Here is a 16,699-nt window from a genome sequence, read left to right as displayed (position 1 = left end):
TCATCCGGGCGAGCAAGATCGCGGGTGCCATTCCCAACAATCTCTGCTAGCCGCGTTGGCCAGCCCAACACCGGTTCCCAGCTGATGCGGTCTGCAACGGATAGCATGGGCAAGAAGCTCCCCCCGTGAATCCTTGAGTTGCCGCTCAAGCTTTTCTTTCTCCTTTGTGGTCAGCCATGTCCGCCGCTGGGGGGTTCGGCTCGTCTGATCCCAGGCCCCTTCAACATATCGTCTCCCTATACATTGGGTTTCCCCCCCCCCCCCCCCCCCCCCATCCGCTCGTCCTCTCCTCTGAGGTGTTTGTTATTTTCCTCCTTGTCTTTTCTCTCTCTCTATCGCTGCTGCGCGGCACCCATCATGGCCTGGTTCTGCTCCTGGAAGCGCTCGCTCAGGCGCTGCGTCAGGGCCATCTGCTTCTGCACGCAGCGCGACACGCACCCGCCCTCGCGGCTGTTGAGCGTCTTGGTCGTGAAGTCGTCGACGCACGACATGAAGCAGTGGTCGACGAGGTTGCCAAAGACCTGTTGAATTGATTTTTGTGTAAGAAATTGTTTTGATGGGAGAGGCCCGGGGGGGGGGTCAATGAATCGGGGACTCGGGATGATGTGTTGTATTGTGGTTGTGTCTGTCTCATTGAATATGGTAGATTGGAGAGAAGAGAAAGAGAGATCTCATACGTTCATAAACTCCTTCACCTGGCGTTTCTGCATGCGCTGCTCGAGCTCGCGCATCTCGCTTTGGCTGAGGCTATTCCGCCGGGCGCATCATCTGGTCAGTCATGTACTGCGGTATCGCGGATAGCTTCGCCGCCTTGTGGGCTTGCACCAATGGGTCAAGAGAGATTAAAATGACATACCCATCCATGTTGATGATTGTTTTGAGATTATCGCAGCTAGAGACGTGGCCGGTGAATTCGAGGTGTTGCTTGCGTCGTGGTCGCAAATTGTTGTCTGGAAGCTGACTTTTGAGGTTGGAGGTTTGACGGGTGTTCGTCACTGGTCGCTCCTACAGCGTCGGTAGTGGAGTTGCTGCTGTGTTGATGAAATTGCTTTGCGCTGGGCGATTGGCGCCTCTGGATTGCTGCACAACTGGCCTCTGGAACTGGTTATGCAGAGTGCATAAGCTGCATTAAAACTGCTGTGGCCGCCGCCGTCTTGCGCGCACGCGGGGCGGGGCATGCCCGGCTCCTTCCAATTGACCCACGCTGGCCAGGCGGCTCTTATCACGCCTGCGATAAAGAAAAAAATATGGTCGGACAGACCCTGGGGACGAGAGCGTCTGCACCAGCATCTACACCCGCCCGCCAGCCTGCACTGAACTGCACTGCACTGCACGTCCCGTCACCGCACCACACGACGACGCTGCCTCCCTTTCGATCTTCGAGGACGAGCCGATCTAGGAGCATCAACAGTCAATCGCAGGCCAGCAGCCTAAACCCACAGCCAACATGCCCAAGTCAAGGAGGAACAAGGTGGTCCACCTGACCAACGTGGTCAAGAAGAACCGCGAGCAGAAGGAGAAGCTCTTTGAGAACATCCGCGAGGCTCTCGGCGAGTACCAGCACTGCTTCGTCTTCAGCATCGACAACATGCGCAACACATATCTCAAGACGGTCCGCCAGGAGCTCTCGGACAGCCGGTAAGGCCTCCCCTCCCGGTTCTCTGGACCCATCCCGTGTTGTGCAAATACCAAGAGTTTCTAACATGTCACGTCTTGTCACTTGCGCAGCATCTTCTTCGGCAAGACCAAGCTCATGGCCCGCGCGCTGGGCCACAACCCAGAGGACAGCCACGCCGACAACATCTACAAGCTGACGTCGTACCTCAAGGGCACCGTCGGCCTGCTGCTTACCAACCGCGAGCCCGAGTCCGTCCTCTCGTACTTTGACTCCCTCAGCCAGGTCGACTTTGCTCGCGCGGGTGCCACCAGCCCTCGCGACTTCGTCATTCCCTACGGCACGCTCTACAGCACGGGCGGCGAGGTCCCCGCCGAGCACGACGTGCCCCTTGGCCACACCCTTGAGCCCGAGCTGCGGCGACTGGGAGTCCCCACGCGCATGGTCAAGGGTCGCGTGGTGCTGGAGGAGGGCCCCGAGGGCGGCAACGAGGATGGTGGCTACGTGGTCTGCCGTGAAGGCGACGTCCTCGACTCGAGACAGACCCGCCTACTCAAGCTCTTCTCCGTGTGCATTAGCGAGTTCAAGGTCAAGATCCTCGCGTACTGGAGTGCGGCTACCGCCGAGGTCACGGAGCTGAACAAGCCCGAAGACATGGATGGCGTTGAGGCCGACGGGTCTGACTAGAACGCTCTCAGGCTGTTGTAGTGCTGGACTGCGCAGAGAAGAGTTCAGCAGGAGAACGCATGTGGACAAGTTTGAGACGGGTGGACCGTGGGTACTTCTTGAGCTCGGCAAGGACTGCGACTTGCGGGAAGTTTGTCATTATGTGCATACATGGCGATACCATCGGGCGGGTTTGGCGTTATCGGTTTTCGAAAAAGGGTTTTTGCTTATAATTGGAGAATCAAATCTTCCAACACACACACACATACACAAGTTTGCCATTGCAGAACGAGCATACCGTGAAACAACAGCCAAGTGCAACATCCGAATCGTGCTGATCCCTCTCGACTTGGCAGAGGACGCCCATGGGCAGATGACGTGCAATGGCATAGGGCGGCCTCCAATGGCACACGAGTAATCGTTCGAGCTTGACGAATGCATGGGTCGATCATGAGCTGGTGGTCTGTATGGGATTACTCTTGGTGCTATAGCAGCTGCGACAGCGTCGAAGAGATGGCTCTGGGGCCTGGTTGCATGGATCGCAGCCTGAAACAACGGACCAGGAAGCTCACCGGAGACAGATCCGCGCTAAGGATTTACGTCACGAGCCCACAGCTGGCAGGTCTGTGACTTGTCCGAGCAAGACTGGTTGTTCTTCAAAAGCCAAAAGCCCAGGCCGTGCTCAGTCATTCTGGTGAAACAGGTGATGGCTCGTGGCGACGCGGCTATGCAGCAGTGGTGGCGCTAGATATGCAGCCCTGGAGGGTCAACACGAGGACGCCATGCCGGCGTGCGGTGCCTTTTCAGGTGCCATGTGCTGTGCTGAGACACAGACTTTCTTCAGGACATGTTGGTGAGCCCAGAATGTGTCAGTCGGCAAAGACAAAAGTGCCAGGCATGTCCCCTGAGACCGCGGATAGTGCCGTCGTACCTTGTTTCCCGTGGCGAAGCGGGATCTGCGTTGACGTAACATCGAGATAGTGTTGGGGAAGTCTTGTGTCGTATCCATTATCACGCCCTGAAGTCGAGTATCTCAAGTGATAGATATCGCCAAATGACTATTCATGAGCACCCAAAGCAAGCAAATACCAGTTGTTCACGGCCGATTTGGTCGTTTGCAAAGCTTCTCTGCTTACAACACGCAGTCCTTCGGCTGAGACCTTCTGGTTACGACTAGTTTGCCGGAAATCGAGCTGTCAAAAAAGGGTCAGGCTCGACTAGTGAGGCAGCTGAAGAGCTCGGATGTGTCTTGCGCGGTTCTGGGAGTAGGCTGTAATTCATGAAGGAGGCACGCGTTGGGCATAAAGCTAGTGGTTGATGCGATTCCAATCAGGATAGGCCAGGACAAAGAGGGACAGGATATGAGGCAGGCCCCACATCAAGACCCCTTGGAATCCGAAGAGCGCGCTTGCGGGAGCCAAGGATGAGGCAGCGAGCTTTGGCCGCCAATGGCACGCTACGGCAGGCCGGCGCACCACCTTGGCACTACTGCCTTCTGCACCGACAGGCATGCAGTTCCCAAGGCGTCGGGCAGTCCCTCGAACAAGTTGGCTGGTTATTCCAAAGCTGTGCGGTCCGTGTCGAGCGGCTGGAGCAGATTGAGGCTGCCACGGAGAAGCCCAGGCGGGCCGGCACGGAGTCGGGGGTCACGATGATGAGAGAGAGGGTCTCTTGAGATTATAGACTCACATTGGGGCTCGAGGGGTGCTCCTCATCCTTGAACACCTTTGGTGGGGGCGCAAGGGCCAAGCACCCGTTGAGGACTCGGTACCCGTGTCCGAAAATAGTGTGCCGCCTTTCTCCGAGATCGAGGCGAGCGTCGCGAATTCGTCAGGCGCAACGCCAGGCCGGGAGAGAAAATCCAGGCCAGAAGAATTCAGGTTCGCGAAGCTGGCTGCCAAGGAGTTCACCATGGTCAAGATGGTCGCAGCCGCTGGCGACGGGAAGGAGGTGCGTGAAATGGCCCATGCCATGGCTGTTGGAGATCCCACTGTCGCAGCTGAGCAAGGAGACGGGCCTGGGCCAGTCTGCTGACGATCATCGACAACGAAGCCTGAGGACGCCTTCGCTGGTCGAGAAGGCCTACCACCAGCTGGACGAAGAAGAATGACAACAATGACTAGGGAGGCTATGCCTTGCTTATGCCAGGTCCCCGCTGGCAGGCGCTGGGGGGCGCCACCATCGACAGGCGGTACTTACTCGGTCGTGAGCCAGCAGGAGGAGGGGAGCAGAGTGAGTGTGGATTGGTGCAAGTGGTGGATGGTGGATGGTGGTGGTTGCAGGCATCCTGGTCTTGCAGGTGTTGCTCTCCCGCGCTCACATTGAATGCTGCACCCGCCGTGGCCCTGTCCAGCCGCCGGCCCTCCTGGTCGCCCTCTCCACCTGTACCGCACCACCAACCACTCGGCCAGCCGTGAGAGGAGCAAGCATCCACACTCCTCCTCCTGCCTGCTCGCCCCTTCTCCTCTCCGCGCTTCCACAGCTGACTGCCCTTTGCTTGCTCGAGCGTCCTTCCTTTTGCAGCTTGCCTCACGACACGCCCTAGTCGACAGACGCTCGCAATCTGCTGCCAGCCCCGAGCATCGACTTTGCACCCACCACTCTCCCACTCCGAGCTGCATTCCTGGCGAGACCACCGCCGCTCTCGAGAGCGACTCTCTGCAGGACCATCCTCGAACCTCTGCCGTTGCTTGGACCCGGGGCGGCGCCGATCCAGATCACAACAGCCTTATTTTGATCCAACCACCGCCTTTGGCTGACGAGCATCACAACCATTTGCCTCCAGGCTGACCGTTACGATATACCCCTCAACACGCACGAGCGCAAGCTTATCACTTTTCTGCGGTCTTGTGCCGCGCTTGGGAAGGCATCATGAACTTCGACACGGGCACTGCTTATGCAGAGTCCGATGCTGACGACGAGTACGAGAGAAGCGTACACACAAGCTCTCCCATCCATGCCAACGATGCCGACATGACAGACTCTGAGGGCGGCAATTCCACCGAACACACCCCCACGACGTACGGCCGCCGAAGCAGCCCAGACCGCCTGCCAGAGACCATCATTTCTGAGTGGACAGCAGACGAATGTGCCGACTTTATCGATACAATAGGGCTCCCGCAGTACGGTGACCTCTTCGTCGGTAAGTCGCCCTAATACGGACTGCGCACATGTACGACGGATTACGGTCAGGCACTAATGCTCTGTATAGAAAACGACATTGTCGGTGAGGCCTTGGTGGCTCTGCTCCACGACGATCTGAAATCCATGGGCATCAACAGTGTTGGGCATCGATTGACCATACTCAAGAGTGTGTACGACGTCAAGAAGGCCCAAGATGTGCCCGTGGAGAGTGATCACTATGTCCCTCTGAGTAAGCCACCTTTCTTTGTGGGCAGCAGCCGCAAAACTCATGACCTATTGTTAACAATCGTTGCCTGCCTCACTAGCCGCGGATGCCGAGGCACAGTATGCGACGGCTACCCTCAAAGATATCAAACAACTGGTCGACCAGCTGCGCCTGCGAGACGAGAGAATGAACCTCTTCGAGCAGGATCTGCGACGAATGGCCGAGGACTTCAGAAGGCTGCGTGAAGACATGCTGCCGGCCCTGCGACTGGCCAAGAATGCTCAGCAGCCCCTCCCGAACGTGTCGAGCGGCTCCAATAACATGCCTCAGGGCTATGGAAATTATGAGCCCTCAATCCTTTCGCCACCTGCCCCGACGCCTTCTTCAGTGCAGTCTTCGCAGGGCTCCAGCGGCGGAATCAAGAGAACGTGGTCGACCAAGAAGATTATGCTCGGAGGGTCAGCACCAAAGGCTAGTTCATCACCGACGCACCTGCAGGTCACGCATGAAAGGCCTCTTGTCGAGCAGACCTTAGACCCAGCAAGCGCGGCAGAGCGCGCTGTTCTTTCCTCCTCTCACCTTGCGGCCATGAACGGACAGGCAACATCTCCTGGCTACTCTCCAAATATTCCCTCGCCAACTTCTCCACCGACACTGGGCAGTGGCACGTTTGCATCCAAGTCATACCGGACGGACCAGCCCACGCCCTCGACGCGATCAACCTTCCCGACAAACGATCCCTACGACCCAAAAAGCGCCCAGGCTCCGAGACGAATGCAAACGCCCGCACCCGAGACACCTGGGTCCAGCTCAGCATCTGTCGAAATCTTCAAGTCGTTCCGAGTCAGCATGGATGACCCATGCTACAAGGTCCTTCCGGCGGCTCTGAAGAAGTACAACATCAACGCTCCACCAGACCAGTATGCACTGTATATCGTGTACGGCGACCAAGAGCGCTGCTTGGGGATGCACGAGAAGCCTCTCATTCTGTTTAAACAGCTTGACAAGGAGGGCAAGAAGCCCATGTTCATGCTGAGGAAAACAGCACCAGCCGCAGGTGATGGTGACGTGCCCGGAAGCGCTGGCTTGAGTTCTGGGGGTCGTGGCATGTCTTACGACCCGCCAGGTGGAATCATATGAACGGGCCAACAAGCACAATCCACTCTGAGGGCAAACACCTCCATATGTCCAGAGCATGGCAGTATCTTGCCTATTCTGGGCAACTCGATGGCTTTGCAGCACCAGGCGACATCGTCATCAGCACCAGAGTAGGACTGTTGAACAGAGCCAACACAGGTGCAGATCCTGACCAGGTAGCTGGGTTCACAAGGTCCCAGGAAAGGACGCGGCAGTCGTCGAAAGTTGGATCAACAGTACGCAAAATCCGGCTTGACCAAGTCGGACTCGCAACTGTGACCACAGAATCGGTCTTGTCAGGCTCATTCTTGTCGAGCAGTTGAGCGAGGTGAACACGAAATGTGCTTCCGACGCCATATCGAGCCCCGAAGTCTGCACTACCCTGGAGCTGTGTGCATACAGCTCTGCTAGCTTGGCCCTGCGGATTCCATGAGTGGCAGCCGTTGGCATTGCGATGGAGCCAACCAGTGAAGACTTGAGCTAGCCGTGATTCCCGTCATGATGATGAGGTTTTTTGAGGAGACCCTTCGGGGCACAAAGCATATAAGTTTTGTTCAGGTGTAGCCTGCGCAGGCGCCTTTTGAAAAGCAATTTGTCTAATGTAGGCCGCAGAGGCTTTCGCGGCTGACATGTCGTGCAAGACTTGGAGATAGTTGTACAAAAATCAATCGTCTTTGTATGTAAATGATGTCGGATATAACGTAGTCCACATGTGAACGGGTCACACGGGTGAACGGGTCATTTCTTATCGCTGCTTATGTAAGGATTTTCATACTCTTATAACTTCTTTATCTTAAGAGATATAAAGGCCTAGTTAAGTCTATTCGTAAACGATAAGAATAGTTAAGCTAGGAAAATTATAAATAAAGGTATATATACTAGTTTAGGTAGTAAAACAGGAAAAGTGGAGACCGAGCTACGTGTCACGATCCTGCCTCCGGGGTCAGCCGTCTGGCAGGGCGCTGGGGTTGCTGTTCTGCAAGATAGGTAAAGCCTGTACAATAACAACTAACACTCTGCTGTCGTTCTCTCTCTGGGTTGTCGTTCGTGTCTCTTGGAAGAGATACCAGTCTCGGCAATTGAGTGACTAGTTCAAGTGTGGGTGAAACTGATACTTAGATTGATCGCTGAAGTACAAAGGTAATGACTGTCTATCTAGGAGATCCTTCTGGCTCTATATATCCCTTTGTCCTTCATCGTGCCCGTCGTCCTGCGACACCGTTGGGTCGCATGCCGACAGTTTGTTGTCGCAAGACCGACGGATGATGGTCGCCGTGCGACCGTTCATCGTCGGCTGCTGACGTAAGGTGGGTGCTTACATAATGTGTTCCCCGCCAGCCTTTCGCTGGTCCGCCCTTGTCCCTGGCCTGATCCTGCGGCCTTGTTTGTGCTGGGCTTGTTTGTTACCTCAGCCCCAAGCAGTTCCCCTGTTGGTCGGGTCGTCACACTACGTAAGATTCTTAGTTTAAGGGTAATATAGTTATTTCAAGAATTAAATATTTTAGATTTAGATAGATTATTCTTATCGTTTATAAGTAGGCTTAACTACATATCTATATCTCTTAATATAAAGAAGTTATAAAGGTTTAAAAATCCCTATATAAGCAGCGATAAGAAATGACCCGTTCACCCGTGTGACCCGTTCACATGTGGACTACGTTACGCAGAGCCAGAAGAGTGTCAGCGTGCAAGAACAATACATGTCTACACCTTGCTAACCTCTTGCTATCTCACCCTCGTGGGGAGAGAGTCAAATTGGGCGTGCTAAGGTGTCCAGGTCAGCCCTGAGAGCTTGAGACGGCGGAGATGTGGTACGTACCCAGTGCCCCACAAACAGCCCTGGATGCGGACCTGGTCTGCCTAGGTGGACAACTTTGGAGCGCGTGCGAGGCGCGAAGCACTGGAAGCAAGCTTAATTGCCTGGAGCCAATCCAGACACGCGCGCCACTCCAGACAGTCTAAGCCAGACGACGAGCAACTCACCACCTAGCTGTTCCAAACGAAGCACGGCATCGACGACTGTCCGCTCCGACTCTGCGCGCCTTAGGCCTCACACGCTTCGAACCGGCAGCCTCCGCCGAGCTGACTGCGACCAGGCGACCTACCGCGCATACGACTCCGACTGGCGATCTCCGGAGCCACTGTGACGACGACACTCGCACCGCGCGAGCTCATCCACCTCGTACCACCTCGCAGACAATTCCGCAACACACCACAGCCATGATCATCGAGGTGAGTTCGGATCGCCGATGGGCCATGGAGAAAAGCGCGTCACGCCGTGAAGCCATTGCGAATGCGCCTGGTCTGGCTCGTTATGCCTAGGATGCGCATGGACAAGTACAGCTCGGAGGGCAGGCACTCAGACGTCGTGCATGCTGTCGCGCCTTCCCGGGCAGCTTGCAGGCTTGATCGCCTGCTTCTTGTACGACGACGAGGCTACGACGCGTTTGTGCGCCGTCCGCCCAACGGCTCGGCGCTCCCGCTTGCCTGGCAAACAACGGACTGTCCCACTCGCAGACCACAGCCTCCGCATGCCCACTCTCTGTTGCATCACAACGACCTCTAGACAGAAGCTCAGCATCTGACTCGGCATGCCTTCACTACAGCGCAAAATCAAGTTCGTGACGCAACAGCGCACCATGTACGTCCTCCGCTAGTCCCCGCCACCCGCACGAGTCGCAGGGAAGAGCTGCTCCGCGTCATCCCTCGAGCGACTGGCACATGATTCCCCACGGCTGCCCAGTCGTGCTCAGATACTAACCATGGGTTTATCAATAACAGCCCCAAGGACTCGGGGATGGAGGGCTTCCCCATGCGCGAGTGGAATGTCAAGATCTACGTCCTCGACGAGGCCGGTAATTCGAAGCCCGCGACCTGCTTCAACAAGGTCACCTATAACCTCCACCCTTCCTTTGAGAACCCAAATCAGAGTACGTTAGAACCCATTTGGGCCGAGCCTACGCGCGTGCTGTGTTACCGGATATCAGCAACGAACACAGCTGACACCGCATGATCTTTAGCCTTCCACGAACCGCCGTTCACATGCCAGAACGAAGGATGGGGCGAGTTTGAAATGTCCATCGACATTTACACGACGGAAAAGGCTAAGCAGACCATCTTCCACGACCTCAACTTTGCGGCCAACGAGTATGAGAACGTGCACACGTACACGTTCAAGAACCCTTCTCAGGCGCTCCAGGCTATTCTGCGCGAGACGGGCCCCATCTCTGAGGACAAGCCGCGCAAGGCCGGCGACAAGAGCGGGAGCAAGAAGAAGTCGGCCTACGACTTTGAGAAGATGGGCGACGCCCTCACCAAGCTCGACGAGGACGACCTGCTGCATGTCATCCAGATGATCCATGACCACAAGACCGAGGACACGTACACCAAGAACGACATGGAGGCGGGTGAGTTCTCGGTCGATCTGTACACGTTGTCTGACAGCCTGGCCAAGATGCTTTGGGATTTCCTGGTGAGTTGCGCCACCGGATATGCATTAAGTGACGGGCGTGTTTCTCAGGCATTTGACGTGACTAACATGCACATACCCTGTTCCAAGGCCGAGCAAAAGCTCGTATAGTCCAAGCCGGCACAGCAGGATCCTACACGGCAGGTACACCAAGGCAGAGACGTGCCAATGAGATTTCGGATAGACATTGGGAAATTCATCATTGCTGAGCACCGCATATCATGAGAAGATCTACGCCGGGCGGCGAGCATGTTAATGGCTACTTGCGCGCAGATGCTGCAGTCCGCAATCGCTACCATGTGTGCTGTGTGGTCGCACCCAGAGGAAGCTTGGTTCTTTGGCGTTTCTGCTTTACTTCACAGCCCAAAATCTAGGCATTGGCAAAAAATGAGAAGAAACACCACAATAGTTTTGCTGCTGCCTCGTGAGGGAAGTCCACCACGTTTATTGTGCATTCGGGGCGGACATGGCCACCATTGAGATCTGTCCTTACCACTTAGTATTCTGCTGAGAACTTGCCGGCATATCGACAAGATTGTCCACCTATGGACAGGAATGGCCATGTGCTCGGCGTGATTTGGCGTCGAATTTGCCAACCACGCAGGATTACTGCAAACATGTGCAGGGCTGGCTGGCCAGTGCCGTCCGCGGGTGCTTCCTGCCCAAAAAGGCAGCTTTGGGCCACCAACTAGACTGCCAAATGATCCGGCAGATCAGGCAATTCACCAAGAAGGTAGCGGCGTTTACCTCACAACGCATGTGTGGGTATACATTCTTCATATATATGTGTGTGTGTGTGTGAGTGTATGTGTGTGGAATCTTTGGCATCTTGCCGCATTGAAAATCATGGTGGTATCTCTTTGGCAGGCTTCTTCGTCTCACCGTCTTATTGGTTGCTCATTTCCTGTCATGCTCAGCCAGATCTTTGGAGCATTCAGTCCGAAGGGACAAAATAGGCTCGAGTATGGGCAGCGGGGACAAACGAAGCATGCAAGCTAACACCCTGATGGCATTTCCTCACGCGCATTAAAGAGATTTTCTCTCAACAAACTTGATCTCTTGTCTGCTGTCTGCTAGGTCAGATGATCGCGTTGTGCTGCACTGAGGGGCAGCGGCGGTGACATTGTTAGGCTCCAGACACCAATCGGAACACCACATCACAGCGGCCATCAGCCTCCCAGTATGCTTGGCCTGGGCTCGCATCATCCAGAAATGCACCCTGGTCCGGGTCCGGGTATCTGGCTGCGAAGATAAGTCGCCGGACGCAGCTGGAGGGCTTTCCGGGCCAATAGGGCGTGTGGCAGTTGGGCATGTTCCATGATGGTGGGAACTCTGCCACATGCAATGCAAGGCAACCAACCTCTAAGACCTCAGGGCATGGCAGGGTAAAACAGACCTGCCCCAAATTCAACAGCACCCCACGGCCAGCCTCTCTGGACGTGGGAGTAGACGGCGGGCTGGCACTAGGCGAGGCACCGGACGGCTGCGACGTAAGAGTTGCGTAATGAGGGCTGGCTGGTGCGTCTGGCACAATTACGCGGCTCATTGTTGCCATTGCGATGCCGTGTCCTGGAGCCTGCTTTAGTTTCCTGGCATGCAATGCCGTGCCCAGAAAAGGGTTTCTGCTGTCAGATGACCCCGGCCCCGGGACGGCCGGAGAAGCGCGACGAGCACAACTGCGGTGTTGTTGTGCAGTCAGATCGACAAAGATCCTCAGCAAGAGACATTGAGAACATTCCTGGGCGTCCTGGCGTGTCACATGGGATGCAGAGATAGATACGCGAAACGAGCAGCCAGGATACCAATCGACTTGCTGGATCGAGTCTAGGCGATGATGCACATCCACTGCTTCGAGACGAGACTCGGACCGCATGGATCGTTATTTTCTCGACGGAGCGGGGTTTCTCGTCCTGGATCCCTCCCCCCAGCCCTGCCTCGATCAGTCAAGGGGGGCAGGCAGGCGGGCGGGCTGCCATTCGCGCTGGGGATTTGTGGAGTGCGGGTACGGGCAGCAAGTTGGCGGTGATGGTGGAAGCGCGCAATTATCATCCAGGCGCCCTTTGCGGCTCGAGGCTTGTCAAAGTCTGCAGGTGATTCACGTCGCCAGGCCCAAGCCAGTGAGTGAGTCCAAGCTTGGCCAGCCGGCGCAGCCAGAGATTGTTTGGGGTCGCACCATGAAAACTCTGGTGACCACGATCCATCCCCTCTGGACTCCAGTTTTTATGGGCTGAGGGCGATACAGTCTTGGTACCTCGCTCGCCTACGTCTTGAGGAGGTCCAGTACACGTACCTTACTAAGATACGAGCTTTCTAACCCAGCTCCCTTCCCCACAATCGCAGCGCATCAATTGAACCCCCCGCCACGGGCTAGCCTAGCTGGATGTCCAGGTGGAGCTAACGGGCCCCCTCAGCGTGTTTTGCCCTGTGGTTGCTCCCGAGGTCCTTCACAAGTCGTCCCCGGAGTTGTTTCTTTGGGGGGCCCATCCACGGACAATCAGGCTCTCCACCTGACAACAAAAGCCCCCAAAACCCGTCTTAAACCGCGCTCTGCCTCGCACCGAGCAAGCTCCTCCGCACCACTGCGTACCGCCACGCACAACCATCATACCACGCCGACAGGTCTCTGCAGACCCCCAAAGCAGCGCCGTGTCAGGCAATCTCTCCCCGCTGCGACACGCCTTGACCCCCCCGCGGGTTCACCCGGCCCTCTGGACCCCCAGCCTGGCATTCCCGCCCCTCGCCGCCTGATCGCGGTCGCTGCCTGCCGTGCCTTCAGTGGCCATGTCCGCCGCCTTCACCAAGCAACCTTCAGAGCAACCACAGACTGCTGGTCCAGGAGCACCTACTGGTGCGGCTGGTTCTGCCTCGTCCGTCGCGGGCGATCCCCAGCACAAGCGTGTCTACCAGGCATGCATTCCCTGCCGCCGGAGGAAGGTCCGATGCGACCTCGGCAGTGTCGACAACCCTCACGACCCGCCATGCGTCCGCTGTCGCCGCGAGAGCAAGGAGTGCTTCTTCAGTGCCACGCGGCGCAAGAGAAAAGGTGACGAGGCTCTCGAGGAGTACGACGACGAGTACATCATTCGCAATGGGCGCAAGCGGCACTATCTCGACGACACTCCTCCCGTGCCGGAGCGGAGGTCATACAGCAGTGCGCCCTTGACGCCCGGCGGCAGCTCCGGTAGGACTTTGCCGCTGAAAAGACCGAGTGAGGGCCCGGGGCGGCATGAGGGCATGTCCAACAGCCACGAGGACTCGAATGCCCACGTTGAAAATATCGAGGCGCAAAGTGTCATGCGGAAGGAGGTCTACGGCCCGCATGACGCTCTCGATCTTCTCTACAAGGCGGCCACAGACAGGTCAGTCCCCCCGTTCACCTTGGAAACGGCTATGTGCAAGCTGCCGCGAACATCCACGAACCTGTATAGCTGACTCGTTTCCGGTATAGTCCTCATGTGTTACAGACACCCCAGGATAGTGTTTCCTCCACAGCACCCCAGCCCTTGCCAACAGGCCGTCCGCCAATACGGCCCTCCCGAGAACAGAGTGTCTCGTTTTCCTCCGACCGCAGACCACCTCGTCAGTACCCACGCCCCGCCGCTCCGGTCGACCCTCGAATCCCAAAGGTTGCCGGGAAGGACAAGCAAGAGATCGAGAGGAAGCTTGCTAGCGTCGAGCATGAAGAAGGCTATGCCGAAGCCCTGCAGGCTTGGTCGCGCTTCCGCTTTGTGCGGGCTGGCTGGTTTACCAAGGAGGAGGCAATCAAGTATATCGTTTAGTGAGCTGTCCCGGCCCAACATTGTTTTCATCCTACTGGTCACTGAACTGACGAGCCCTTTGCTCCAAGCTACTATGAGTTCCTCTCCCCATTGACGCCAATATCGCCTCCGACATTCCGTAACCCAGGATCTCACAGCACGCTCTTGACAGAAGAGCCGGTACTCTCGGTCACACTGCTTACCATCGCTTCTCGGTACTACTCTATCAAGACGTCAGGCGGCCATTGTCGCTCGCATGCGATACATGAAGAGCTGTGGAGATACCTGAGGAAGATGATCGAGCGCATTCTCTGGGGCCAGGAGGCCTTTGGCGGTGGTTTCTGCGGGTCTGGCGCCGATGAGTCGGAGACGTCGAGCACTGCGCCCTGGCGAGGCCTGCGGAAAGGCAGCCTGCGAACGCTGGGCACGGTCGAGTCGCTCATGATTCTGACTGAGTGGCACCCCCGCGCGCTTCACTTCCCACCTGGTGAGGCCATTGATGAGCTTATGCTGCCAGCTCGAGATGTCTCTTCTGCCACCCCCGACGACGACAGTGCCCAACGACTTGGCGGTGGCCGGAGAATCGAGAGCTGGCTTGAGCCTGCGTGGAGAAGCGATCGCATGTGCTGGATGCTACTTAGCAATGCTATGGGCCTTGCGTATGAGCTCGGCGTCTTCGACGACATCGAGGTGCTACTAGAGAACGACCTCATCGACAGACCAGAGTATGAGGACGAAGTGTACCGTCTCAGAGCCACTAGGATCAAGCGTCTCCTCCTTGTCTACGCCACGCAGTTGGCCGGACGTCTTGGATGGACTAATATGGTGCCCGAAAGCATCCGCAAAACTGATCCGGTCTTCTCCAAATCAATCCGGCGCCCAACGTCCCATGAAGGGACCACCCCGCAGACGCACCTCTCCACTGGCTTCAGCTACGTCCCGAATGTTGAGCTCGACGATCAGGTTATCCAATGCTGGGTCGGAGTGAGCAATGCCATGCATCTTGGCAATGAGCGCCTCTTCAAATCACGGAAGCATACAACCGCAATTATCCAGAGCGGCAAGTACGTGGAGCTTCTCAAAGAGTTCGGACCACTGCTGCGCAACTGGTGGGCCGAATTCGAACGCTTCAACCTCCCTCAAGTCCACCGACACATCCTTACGATCGAGTACGAGTATGTGCGGATTTACGTCAACTCTTTGGCGCTTCAAGCCGTAGTGGAGAGGAGCACGAGTAATGCAGTTGGCGGCAATGCTTCAAATGGATACTCGCCACGCGCGCAGAATTACCTTGGTAACCTACCACTAGGTCATCTGGGTGGATTTGGCGCGGCGGACCAGGAATATATCAAAGAGGTCGTTGAGGGCTCTCGAAGTCTGCTGCGGTCAGTCGTAGAAGGTCTCCGGCCTTCAGGCTACCTCCAGCACGCGCCGGTCCGCACGTACTTCAGAATCATCAGTGGCGCGATGTTCTTGTTGAAGACGTTTGCTCTTGGAGCGCCCAAGTCAGACGTCGAGTTCAGCATCAATCTCCTCGACCAGACTGTGGATGCTTTCCGCACATGCATTGTCGATGACATTCACTTGGGTACTCGCTTTGGTGATCTCCTCGAATCTCTCACTGACCGGCTGCGGGACCGTTTCAAGTATGCGCCAACGAAGACGAACGATGCAGATGGCAAAGCCAATGCGACCAATGGGGAAGCCCGTGAAGGGGCGAACGGCGATGTCAAAGTCGAGCCAGCCCAGCTGCGGCCTGGCTTGGCAGTACCTGGTACGTTCTCAGCATACTGGCTTCGCATTTCGAGTATACAAGGACTGACGTGATTGCAGAACGTGTCTCTACACCGGCCATATCAGCCACACCGTTTGACATGCCTGTCGATGGCATTCCATACCCGCCTGGAGCGACCTCCATCTTTGGCACGGCGTTTGCTCCGCAGACAGTGAACGGCAATTCTCTAGAGCCGACAAGTAACCTGGCTGAAAACAACACGTTTGAGGCGCAGAATGAATGGACCGTCGACGATGAACTGTGGTATCTCCCTCCTGGCCCGGGACTCTTTCAGAACGTCGGCGAGAACAGTAATGTCACCATGACTGATCAAGGCGTTAACATTGGCGGTGTTGACCTGTTGGATTACATGACGATGGACCCGATACCTTTTGACACGACAATGAACGGCGCAGGTTTCTAGTTGGTATTGAGCGGTGTGTTCCCGGAGGACAGTTGGACAAGATTGAAAGTGCCTTCATGTCTCGAAGGTGATCAAGCAGTCGTGAGTCGAGCAAGGCACTTGCTGGTCGCTGCGCTTAGGAGCGGCGGTCGCATTGAGGGACGAGCGACAGGAGTTTGGAGCAGGAAAAGCCATGATATCCCTTGCTTTTGAGCGAACAAGGCCTGCAGGCTTGCAACCAAAAGAAATGGTGGGAACACCATCGCAACGAGAAAAGATCAATAGACATCCCACCATGACGTTGCCTCAAGTGGGCTTACAGCGTCATCATTTCAGGCGGCACATCCACGAGTGACTGAGCGGTTCGATCGCGTCGTTGCACACGTTTGCCTGGGTGAGCTTCCAGCGTCATTGTGCCATGGCTTCACATCCATGCGTGACAGCATGTCGTTGAGTGTGTGGTTTAAGCATGTCTGCCTCTGGTGGACTAGGAACGTCATCATGTCTCGCAGCACCTCTACATGTGAC

At 56.3% G+C, this 16,699-nt stretch overlaps 6 protein-coding genes across 6 annotated transcripts; 4 read left to right on the top strand and 2 right to left on the bottom strand.

Moving 5' to 3' along the window:
• Positions 1 to 266: 266 nt before the first annotated feature.
• On the bottom strand, positions 267 to 1,017 carry B0I36DRAFT_312438 (Tim10/DDP family zinc finger protein). The gene is made up of 3 exons (XM_046152509.1): positions 857 to 1,017; positions 678 to 747; positions 267 to 521 (listed from the first exon to the last, which is right to left on the bottom strand). The coding sequence occupies exons 1-3, from the start codon at positions 862 to 864 to the stop codon at positions 333 to 335; spliced, it is 267 nt and encodes an 88-aa protein (XP_046019306.1). The 5' UTR covers positions 865 to 1,017; the 3' UTR covers positions 267 to 332.
• A 430-nt stretch (positions 1,018 to 1,447) lies between these two features.
• B0I36DRAFT_235307 (ribosomal protein L10-domain-containing protein) lies at positions 1,448 to 2,302 on the top strand (the record flags this gene model as incomplete). The annotated part of the gene is made up of 2 exons (XM_046149389.1): positions 1,448 to 1,638; positions 1,729 to 2,302. 2 exons carry the CDS (start codon positions 1,448 to 1,450, stop codon positions 2,300 to 2,302), a joined length of 765 nt encoding a protein of 254 aa, XP_046019305.1.
• Positions 2,303 to 5,027: 2,725 nt separating this feature from the next.
• On the top strand, positions 5,028 to 6,862 carry B0I36DRAFT_20866 (SAM domain-containing protein). Its single transcript, XM_046148874.1, has 3 exons — positions 5,028 to 5,423; positions 5,493 to 5,654; positions 5,731 to 6,862. The coding sequence occupies exons 1-3, from the start codon at positions 5,153 to 5,155 to the stop codon at positions 6,768 to 6,770; spliced, it is 1,473 nt and encodes a 490-aa protein (XP_046019304.1). The 5' UTR covers positions 5,028 to 5,152; the 3' UTR covers positions 6,771 to 6,862.
• Positions 6,863 to 9,044: 2,182 nt separating this feature from the next.
• B0I36DRAFT_20848 (transcription initiation factor IIF-like protein) lies at positions 9,045 to 10,470 on the top strand. The gene is made up of 3 exons (XM_046148870.1): positions 9,045 to 9,408; positions 9,549 to 9,697; positions 9,788 to 10,470. The coding sequence occupies exons 1-3, from the start codon at positions 9,359 to 9,361 to the stop codon at positions 10,345 to 10,347; spliced, it is 759 nt and encodes a 252-aa protein (XP_046019303.1). The 5' UTR covers positions 9,045 to 9,358; the 3' UTR covers positions 10,348 to 10,470.
• Positions 10,471 to 11,209: 739 nt separating this feature from the next.
• On the bottom strand, positions 11,210 to 12,259 carry B0I36DRAFT_392147 (uncharacterized protein). Its single transcript, XM_046161429.1, has one exon. It carries the CDS (start codon positions 12,107 to 12,109, stop codon positions 11,363 to 11,365), a length of 747 nt encoding a protein of 248 aa, XP_046019302.1. The 5' UTR covers positions 12,110 to 12,259; the 3' UTR covers positions 11,210 to 11,362.
• Positions 12,260 to 12,657: 398 nt separating this feature from the next.
• B0I36DRAFT_312429 (uncharacterized protein) lies at positions 12,658 to 16,581 on the top strand. The gene is made up of 4 exons (XM_046152508.1): positions 12,658 to 13,595; positions 13,685 to 14,014; positions 14,084 to 15,768; positions 15,828 to 16,581. The coding sequence occupies exons 1-4, from the start codon at positions 13,018 to 13,020 to the stop codon at positions 16,190 to 16,192; spliced, it is 2,958 nt and encodes a 985-aa protein (XP_046019301.1). The 5' UTR covers positions 12,658 to 13,017; the 3' UTR covers positions 16,193 to 16,581.
• Positions 16,582 to 16,699: the final 118 nt, after the last annotated feature.

The sequence above is a fragment of the Microdochium trichocladiopsis genome, assembly GCF_020744255.1.
Source record: "Microdochium trichocladiopsis strain MPI-CAGE-CH-0230 chromosome Unknown B0I36scaffold_1, whole genome shotgun sequence".
Classification (NCBI taxonomy): domain Eukaryota; kingdom Fungi; phylum Ascomycota; class Sordariomycetes; order Xylariales; family Microdochiaceae; genus Microdochium; species Microdochium trichocladiopsis.
The sequence above is the reverse complement of the archived record's forward strand: the minus strand, read 5'-3'. Positions and strand labels throughout refer to the sequence as shown.